At 42.3% G+C, this 10,579-nt stretch overlaps 1 protein-coding gene across 1 annotated transcript in view; it reads right to left on the bottom strand.

Annotated features, from left to right (window-relative positions):
- Positions 1 to 2,991: 2,991 nt before the first annotated feature.
- SCD5 (stearoyl-CoA desaturase 5) overlaps positions 2,992 to 10,579 on the bottom strand; it is a 153,816-nt gene continuing 146,228 nt past the window's right edge. The window contains exons 4-5 of the mRNA XM_030313585.1: positions 7,550 to 7,782; positions 2,992 to 3,688 (exon numbers count right to left, since the gene is read on the bottom strand). Coding sequence (XP_030169445.1) covers positions 3,498 to 3,688; positions 7,550 to 7,782 — 424 coding nt within the window. The 3' untranslated portion in view covers positions 2,992 to 3,497. The remainder of the gene's footprint in view (positions 3,689 to 7,549; positions 7,783 to 10,579) is intronic.

The raw sequence follows: 10,579 nt of genomic DNA, 5'->3' as shown, positions 1-10,579 counted from the left end.
AAGAAAAAAAACCCAATGAACTCATAGATAACAGAGAACAGATTGGTGGGGCATGGGGGTTGACAAAATGGTGAAGGTAGTCAAATGATATATACTTCTAGTTATAAAATAAATATCATGGGGATGTACAGTATGGTGACTATAACTAAGAATATTGTATATCATATTTGAAAAGTTGCTAAGAAAGTAGATCTTAAAAGTTCTCATAAGAAAAAAATTTCTAACTACAAATGGTGAAAGATGTTAACAAGACTTATTACTGTGGTGATCCTTTTGGAGTATACACAGACTTAGCCAGCCGGGTGCCCCCCTCCTTTTTTTTGCAATATATACAAATATCAAATCATTATGTTGTACACTTGAAATGAATATTGTGTTGTATGTCAATTATACCTCAATTAAAAAAAGGGAGGAGAATTCAAACTGAAATCTTGAACTCCAGTCCAGTGCTATTTCTACTACACCACCAAGCCAAAGCTTTTTACAGTACTTTCTTTCATTAAATTGTTTTTCATGGATTAAGTTCACTTTTGTTGTTTCATTATATTTTGAAAATAAATGAAACACATGCATGTTTTTTTTGTTTTGTTTTGTTTTTTTACCAAGAACATTCTTTTCAGCCTCAGTCTGTGTTCTCTCACTCAGACTCAATTATTTCCCCCTCACTTTTGACCTCCCAGATTCCAAAAAGGATGGGCACAACTTGAGAGGTGTTTCAAATCCCAAATCAGGCACGTTCCTATCTCTGTTGCTGTTGGTGACCATTAGGGCTTGGTGGAACCTTAGCCAGAGTCTGGTTTCATCCTCTCTCTTTGTAGAGGAGAAAACTGGATCCAGAAAGACTGGTTTTCTCAAGGCCACACAGCCGGCTAGTAGAACACTTGAGTTGACTCTGCCATATCAGGCTAGCTCCATGTAGCTGCCATGACATACATGGATCTCTTCCCCTTGTCTCCCCTCACCGGGATGCATGGGTGGATGCTTCTGAAATAGGCCTTGTAGGACACGGGAGATCAAGGGCAGGACCAACCTCTCTAAGGCCACCTTGGATAGTCTAGGGAAACACCACCCCCTTAGATGCTACTAAGAGCTGCAGGGAATGTTAATATGGAAGACTCTAGAGTGATCTGACCTTCATCTAGCCACTCTGTCAACAAAATCATCCCAATCCTCATTCATTGGCACTATTGCAGATATATATGTGGCACTCAGGTTCAGAGGAGTGAGGTTCTGGATTTCTTTTGACCACCTGGGGAATGTCCTCCTTTTGTGAGAAGATTTCAAACAGTTTTTCCAAATGTAGCCTTTTCTATTAATGGACAAGCAATTAAGTTTAGTACATTTAAGGGGTCAAAGATTCACAGAAATACTTCTAATTGAGGTCATTTTAGGTCTTGGGATACAGTCACACTCTATCAATACTCCATACAAGGTCTCAGCAATGTGTGGCTGCAATATGAAGCAGATAGAAAACACACAGTCATATTCAAAGGGTCCAATGGCTGGAATCCCACTCAACTGCAGGAAGGCTCAGAAGTCTGTATCTGATGGCAGGGGCACAGGTGCTTCAAGGCCAAAGGGCAGCACGAGGGAAAAGTTGGGGGGCAGGACTAGAGGGAGAGATGAGCCCATCGCCCGTGCCCCTGGTCATCACTACTGGGGCCTGGTGGGGTCAGGGAAGGAAGATGTCCTTCATGTTCTTTTGGGTGACAGGTAGGAATAAAGGTTCCCATTTGTCAGCTGGAAGCAATACAAATGACAGTGTTGGTGAGTGAGAAGTGGGGAACGACACCACTGAGGGTTAAGCATTCCAAAAAAAAAAAAAAAAGTCAATTTTCCCTCTGGCATAAGGCTGATGGGAAACAGGAGGCCTGGTCTTAGGGGTGTTGTTAGTCCAGTGCTCGAATCAAATGGGAATCACGTGGTTATCATGGAGCTTCAGGTACCCCTGAGAGAACATCCTCTGCACAACATTTAAGTACCTGGTCAAGAACACCAATGAATTAATAATCATTTATTGTAAATCACTCATAGTGTACACATTATTAATGGCAAATAAACACCTGCTGGATGAAGAATTTCATTGTGACAATTTCCGGTTGGCATCACTTCTTTTTCAAACATTTTAAATTAAAATTCCAAATTCCCACCTTTCCCGAAAAGATCTATCTTCGAAGTGCTCCAACATCTTTCTTTTGCTCTAACAACTAAAACAAAGGGCACGCGGTCCCATTAATTCAACATGCTCTTTACAAGGCAACTTAACACACAACATTTTTTTTACTTCAGAAGCTACATAATGATCACTTTATATTTTGCTGCAAAATCAATGAAGGCTGCATGCAGGGGAAACATTAGTACACACTGAGTTCTAGATAACTGTCGGTTATTAAGATCTGACGGCCTAGTGTGGAAAATTAATATGCTTATTTAGCAGTAGTAGCTAAAGTACATGCATCAGTGGCTGGGATCAATTAGAATATAAATTAGATGTTTAAACATTTAAATGAGAGCTTAATTTGAGCTTAATTTTATGTCTGGCACATCTGCGTTATACACCTTTAAAATGACAATAGCAAAGAGAACGGAATCAAACACCTAAACAGGTACTGATTTATAGGGTCGGCTGGCCATAATCGGGACACAAAACTAGCCGGGCAGTGAACAGATCTCTTTGGAAGCAAAGACAGTGGAACATTAACAAGCTGTAAACAGGGCAAGAAAATAAGAGGGCCATTTGCTGTCATTTTTGAAAGTTTTCAATTCTCTTATTTAAATTTTTTTTTAATGTTTATTTTATTTATTTTTGAGACAGAGAGAGACAGAGCATGAACGGGGGAGGGGCAGAGAGAGAGGGAGACACAGAATCGGAAGCAGGCTCCAGGCTGTGAGCCATCAGCCCAGAGCCCGACGTGGGGCTCGAACTCACGGACCGTGAGATCGTGACCTGAGCCGAAGTCAGACGCTTAACCGACTGAGCCACCCAGGCGCCCCTCAATTCTCTTATTTAAAAAACAACAAACACACAGGCACAGTAATTACAAAACAGAAACATTCTTTAGTTACTTAGACCCTCTCTTTTGTCTTCTACCTTCAGATAATGTGTTTAAAAACAGTGCTGGGTTAACTGGTAGAAAAGAAAGCAAATGCTCTCCTGAATCACACTGAAAGAATATTAAATTCCTTCATCCTGTCAGGGTTAACATCACATTCAAGCACATGACCATGTGTGTTTGACATATTGTAGCTACAACGATTAAATCACATGTTCACACTCTAATGTTAAAATCATAGTTACATTGATGCTAAAAACTTTTTTTCATTGATAGTTATATCTTGACATTATTTTGAGACAAACGAAAAGTTCCCAAACCACATAGATTCCTTTCCCTCCCCAGCCTCTACCCCCTCCCACATCCAATGAACAAGAGAACTATAGGAACATAAGCCATGAACTAAGGTATCAATGGCAAACATGTTGGATGCCAGTTCCAGGTTCAAGTGCTGCCGTCTCCAGTCCTGGCTTTTCGGGCCTTGATCATTGGCTTGGTTGCTCGTTTGCGGTCAGTGGCCAGTCCCAGCCAGCACATGAGGTCAATGAACCAAGTGGTTGGGTTGAAATTTAAGCCAAATTCACTCGCAGAGTAGTCAAAGGGAAAGGTGTGGTGGTAATTGTGGAAGCCTTCACCTAGAAGACAAAGTGGGTATTGAAATAACCCCTCCCCACCTCTCTGCACAGATTTATTTTCCCCCCTCGTCTGCTGAGAGTCTACCATGTGCAAGGCACTATGTCAGGCTCTCTGGGCAGCAGAAGACTTGGTGTCTGCCCTTAGGAAGAATTTACTTAGTTGGCTAGACTAAATCTGAACAGATTAAAAAAAAAAAAAAGGTTATCAGCGCAGAGTCACAAGATTAATTTCCCTGTATGAACAACTACCATGATTTCGGAGCTGTACTTAGTAAGCTCAATGCTAAATGACTGATAACAGATCCTCCTTTTGATGTATGTTCATAAAAGGAAAATAGCCTCTGTGGGCTGGAGTGATTAAAGGAAGACTTGTTGGGAGAGCCTGGATGACCCAGAGGAGCCCTGTTCAGATAGGTAAGTAAACTGAGGAGCTGGACTTTTACATGTCCCAAATCTGCCCATATATTATTCCACCACCACCCCCCACCTGCCCACCAGCGAATAGCTTTTCCTCTCTTACTCTTTTTTTTTTTTTTTTTAAATTAAGGTGTTTTCAGGAGGGATCTCAGGGATTCTTTCATTTGACTTTTTTAAACAGCTTTATTGAGATATAATTCACCATATAATTCATCCATTTGAAGTACAATTTAATGCTTTTTAGTATTTTCACAGAGTTGGGCATCCATCACCACGATGAATTTTATAACACTTTCATTACCTAAAAGGAAGCTCCACACTCCTGAACTGTCATCCCCCAACCATCCCCCCCCATCCCTCCAGCCCTACTTTCTTTCTCTGTCATGGTTAATTTTATGTGTCAGACTGGCTGGCCGAGGCATGCCCGGATTAAACATCTCTGTGTGGTGTGTCTGTGGGGGTGTTTCTGGATGAGATGAGCATTTGAATCAGTGAACTCAGTAAAGCAGATTACCCTCGCCAGTGGGGGTGGGCATCACTCAATCCGTTAAGGGCCTGAACAGAACAAATGGTGGAGGAAGAGGAATTTGCCCGTTTTTTTCTGACTCACTGACTGAACTGGATCTATCTCTTCTTCCCTTGCCCTCAGACTGGGATTTACATCATCTGCTCCCCTGGTTCTTGGGCCTCTGGACTCCAATTTAATCATATCACCGGCTTTCCTGAGTCTCCAGCTTGCAGACGGCAGATTGTGGGATTTCTCAGCTCCCCTAATCATGTGAGCCAGCTCCTCATAATAAATCTCTCTCCCCTCCCCTCTTCCCCTCCCCCCTCCCCTCCTTCTTTCCCTATGCATACACACACACACACACACACACACATACATATATACATATGTGTATATATGTATACATACATATATATACACACGAAACAGGAGGCTACCTATTTATGTCCTACAAATATATACCTATTTATATTTATATAGATATTGTACTGTTTCCCTATATATACGGGGATTTATGATGAGGAACATATAATATATATTACAATATATATAAAAACTGAATAGTGTATGTATAACATATATATACATATACATACATGTACTGATTCTGTTTCTCTGGACAACCCTAATATAATCTCTGTAGATTTGCTTATTCTGATCATTTCATACAAACAAAATCATACAATATGTAGCCTTTTGTGACTAGCTGCTTTCACTTAGCATCATGCTTTCAAGGTTGTAGCAGATATCAGTACTTCATTTCCTTTTATTGCCAGATAGTATTCCGTTGTATGGATGTGCCATACTGTATTTATCCATCCATCAATTGACAGACTATTGGATTATTTCTGCTTTTTGGCTATTACAAATAATATTGCTATGGACAGTCATATACAAGTTTTTGTGTGGACATACATTTTTATTTCTCTTTGTGTATGAATCTGGGAGTGGAGTTGTTGGATCACATGATAACTATTTTTAACCATTTGAGGAACTGCCAGATTTCTCCTTCACTTCTTAAATAGGCCCTGGTCATCATGTAGTTCTTCTATTGACCACAGCCGAAGGATCTTGCTCTGTAATGAATATATCAGGTGGATGGAACTGTGGTTTGCAGTTTTCTTTTTTTAATTTTTTATGTTTATTCATTTTTGAGAGAAAGAGAGAGGGAGAGAGAGAAAGAGAGAGACAGAGCATGAGCAGGGGAGGGGCAGAGAGAGAGGGAGACAGAATCTGAAGCAGGCTCCAGGCTCTGAGCTGTCAGCACAGTGCCCTACGCGGGGTTTGAACTCACAAACCGTGAGATCATGACCTGAACCCAAGTCGGATGTCCAACCGATTGAGCCACCCAGGCGCCCCTGCAGTCTTCTTTTTAATTTAGGTCTTCTTTACCCTGCTCCTTTCACCCTCATAATTTTTAGTGTTTTTCCTGCACTACAGTGTAGTATAGAGGAGTCTCCCCTGCTATTTTCAGAAGCAGACACTGTTCTGAGAACCTGTGCGTACCCGCCATCTATCACACAGTTCAGTGTAACGGGAGCCTTTCCAGGACCTTAATGAAGAAAACTGACTAGGAGCCCCGTGTTGACCTGGGTGGACTTAAAACCAGTACCCAGCTCTTCAAGGCCAGTGCCATGGTCACATTCCTTGGGTTTTCTGGTCCACCATCCCCACATCAGATGGTAACAGTCCATCTTGTCCCCTTGCTGTCTGCTCTCAGGGTCAACACTGGATATGGCCCCCCTCACTGCAGTCCAGGAAGAAGTAGAAGCATCAGAAACTCCTTCCAAGACACTTTTCTCTCTGCTTAGCTGGTTGGTCCCATAGTTAAATTTGGGTGCTTATTCCACCTCAGATTGCTGTTGTCAACATGGGGTCCGAGCCTAACAATGTGGTGGGAGAAACTCTTTGCTAGGTGATGCAGAGACCATTGCTACTTAGCCACAGGGCCTTCCCTTCCTGGGGCCGATCTCAATGCTCAAGGCTCAGCTTACCAAGAAGCTTGAGTTACTTCTAGAAAGATACAGCTAATGTCCATTTATTACTTACTATGTTTCAGCCACAGTGCTCAGTGCTTTAATGGGTATTAACACCTATAGTCCTCAGATCTCTGAGCTAGCTGCTATGATTCTCCCCATTTTAAAAATGAGGATGTAAATGTACAGAAGGGACAAGTAACTTCCTAAGACCATAAGGCTAGTCACAAACTAAGCACTTATTTCATGCTAAGCACTGTTGCAAAGACTATGTATTAGCTCATCTAACCCTTTGGTGACCCCAGGAAGCAGGTGAATGCTATGATTATCTTCACTTTACAGGAGAAGACACAAGGTGCGGAGGAGCCAGATAACTCTCTCAGAGAGTAAGTGAAGGAACCAAGACTCAACCAGTTGTCAGAATCCAGCGGCCTCGCTCCGAACCATTCTGTGGCACCATGAGATGCCACACTCTTGTTTCTTCCCATCTCTCTGAAGGCCTTTTTTCTTACAGTCGGTCAAATGACTGGACAGCTGAATGGTCAGGGCAGTTTGAGAGAAAAGCCAGCTGCTACTCCTCCATTAGGAAAAATTTCACGGTAAAAATAAATAGCTCCTAATTATTGATCACTTACTATATGACAGACATTTTACTAAGCAGTTTACATATAGTATCTATCTTACAGCATATCTATATTGCATATAGCAGTTTACATATAGTATCTATCTTCATAACATCCCTATGAAGTAAGCATCACTCTTCCCATTTCACAGATGAGAAAACTCTAAATCAGAATGATTAGGTGACTTGCCCAAGAACCAGGATTCTAATACCGAAGCCCAAGTTCATCCCACCTGACTCCATTCCACTGCCTCTCTTTACAGAGTCCAGAAAACCTTTGGAAGGTTAAGAAAATCTGAGCTGCCATGCTCCCCATTGGCTCTCACACCCCTACTCACCAATGGCACCCAGGGTGACGAGTGGGTTCTGCCGAGGGCTGATGTGCTTGTCGTAGGGCCGGTTTCCATACATGTGGGCAGCACTGTTGACCAGCCAGCTGATGTTGAGTGAGATGGTATAGCGGAGGATGGAGGCCAAGAAATAGGAGTTCCACAGACTCTCTTCCCAGGCACACCAGGGTACCAGCGTGGGGATCACAAAGCACATGAGCACCACAGTGATCTTATAGTACCTGGAAGGCAGGACATTACACTACCATCAGGCACCTGTTGATGGTGGCAGAAATGAGATGAACAAGCTACATACAGGAAAAGCCAGGAATTGTGCCCATCAATTCCTTCAACTCTTTCTGGATAAGAAGTACCCTGTTGTGTGTTGCTCTGTACAAGGGTCACAAACCCATATACCTACAAGGCAACACAAGTAACCCAAATTTGAGAATTAGGATGGGTAGAATGCTATGGAAAGTGGTAGGACCTGTAGCATACTTCGGAAGAATTTCAACATAAAACAATCCATGCTGTGCTGGTGAAATCCGGGTATCTCAGAGCTACATTTCTCCTATAGGTCACCAGTTCGACAACTCCTAGCTACTTCTTTGACCAGTCAATCAACTTGGTACTCAGGTTTTCTTTCCTAAATGATTTCAAGGAATATGTATTTCTTGAATAATTTCCAGGCACATTATTTTGTACTAATGTAGCCTGGTAAAAAGGTAAACAATCCAATCCCCTCTCAAAAATGTTCTCTGTTCACTGGTGATTACATTCCAGGTCAGCAGAAAAAATAAACAATAGTATAAGAACAAGCATGACCACATAAAAAGTAATCTTTAAGAAGAAACCATCAACAGTTTGATTTCCAGACCTATGTATACAGGAAACATTTACTGAGCACTTACTATTTGCCACACCATGAATACTGATGATACAAAGACAAATTCGACACAATCCCTATCCCAGGTTTCAGTCAGGTGGAACCACTGTTCCCCACCCTCTAGCCATGTGGAACCAGCTCTATGCAGGCACAGGAAAGGGACTGTGATACGAGTTCATAGCTCTTTCCTCCCTGGCCTCACACTGGCTAATCGAGCTTCCAGAAGGCCAATGTTAAGGTGCATATGTATGAAATGGGAGGTGGCAGTGTGAGGGAATGTCATTCAGGAGGTAGAAGACTTGAACTTGAGTCTAGATCTGATTCTGGATGTTGTACAAGTCTTTTTTTTCCCTTTCACTCTCCTCTTATGCACAGTTAGATGATTCCACAAAGAGCACAGCATGAAGGCTTGTATGTGGATAGTCTATTTTGGGAAGAGTGAGACAGGGAAGGAAGGAATGCCAAGCCAGGGGTGCCCATGCTTTGGACACCTGAACTTGGACCATGATGGGACAGATTATACCTCAGAGTTATTCTCTCAAGGAAAGAAAGAAGGGATATTTTCCCATTGGTTCCAACTCCCTCCTGGTCAAAGGATGTCACATGGGATATTAGCTCCCTCACCTTTCCACGTTTGCTCAGGTCAGAATGGCTGAGTGCATTTCTGGAAGCATCTCAGGTGGAAGTGGCAAAGCAACCAGACAGGAAATAAGAAATAAGCAGTCCAGCTGAGCAAGGTGCTGTTGGTTACACCTGAGCCAGCAAGTGGCTGCAGCAACAGCTGGAATGAAAAGATGGGCAGAGAGTAGGAGGTGGGGCACAAGAGGTGTCCAACACAGGTAGTAATTATAATACCTCTAGGGGTCTTGTGAGGATCTAATAACTAATGTATACTATGTGCATATTATGTGTCACAGCTATTCTGAGACCTTTCCATGTACTGACTCATTTAATTCTAATAAAAACTCTAGGAGGAAGCGACCATTATTATCACCATTCTACATAGCAATGGAAAGATTATGTAGCTGGGCAAGGTCACAAGACTAAGAAGTGGTAGGACCAAGATTCAGATCCAGGCAGAAACACTTCAGAGACTATCATGCTATTCTGCTTTTGCAAATGAAATCATGTGTGTAAGTGTGTTTTGCAGATTGCTAGCTGCATGTGTCAGTTCCCATAAAATTTGCTTCTCTTGGGCAATGTGTTAACCCATCAGCACCCATTTTCAAGTCACTGGGATACAAGATGGCTGAATTTTAGTGGAAAGAGGGTACTTAGGAGGTCAGATGAGTGGGCTATGGCAACAGGCAATGAAGGGATTGGTGGTCTTAGATTAGGCTCCCTAGAGTCACATGCAGAAGGATTTTGGAGACTGGTCGTGAGAGATACTTGTAAGGAAGGGAGGAAGGCAGGTAGGACTGAGGCAGCTCATCCACAATGAGTTTCAGCAGATCCAACAGGGAGCTCTAAAGGATGACCCTTTAGAGTTGTCCCAAATTGAAAGGTATACCTGCATCATCCAGGCTTTGGCCTCAGGGTGCAGGGTGTAGGGCAGTTCCATGTGGGCAAGGGCAATTCCCAGAGAGGACAGTGGCTGTGAGGTGGGAGCATCAGCTGAAGAGGGGATCTGGGTAAAGCACGCAGATACTGGGCAAGGCACTGGGGAACTGGTGGTCAGCATGTGGAGGGACGGGAGGAGGTGTTTTTATGTTGTAAAGCATTGTAGAATGGTAAACTCCCCAACTTTGCCATTTCCTACTGTGGTATCTTGAGTAAATTATTTAATTGCACCGAGCCCCAGGTTTCTCTTCTGTAAAACGTGGTATTAACAAATTTACTGAGTTCCCACTATGTACCAGGTTCTGTCCTGGTACTAGAGATATAAAGTGAACAAATCAGACAAAATCCCTGCCCTTGGTGAGCAGGGGTATTCTGGTAGGAAGATTTGATAAATACATGTATTATGTATATACCATATAAAAATTTGCACATATGTATATTCTGGCAGGGGAGAGAGCTAATAAACAATATAAATAAATAATATATAAAACATGTTAGTGTAAATACTAAGATAAAAATAAAGCAGAGAAGGAGAATATGAAGCCAAGGGCAAGTGCTGAAATTTAAAATAAGGTGTTGAGGGAAGGACTTAG

Source organism: Lynx canadensis, chromosome B1, assembly GCF_007474595.2.
Source record: "Lynx canadensis isolate LIC74 chromosome B1, mLynCan4.pri.v2, whole genome shotgun sequence".
NCBI lineage: Eukaryota > Metazoa > Chordata > Mammalia > Carnivora > Felidae > Lynx > Lynx canadensis.
This window is presented reverse-complemented; position numbering and strand designations above follow the sequence as displayed.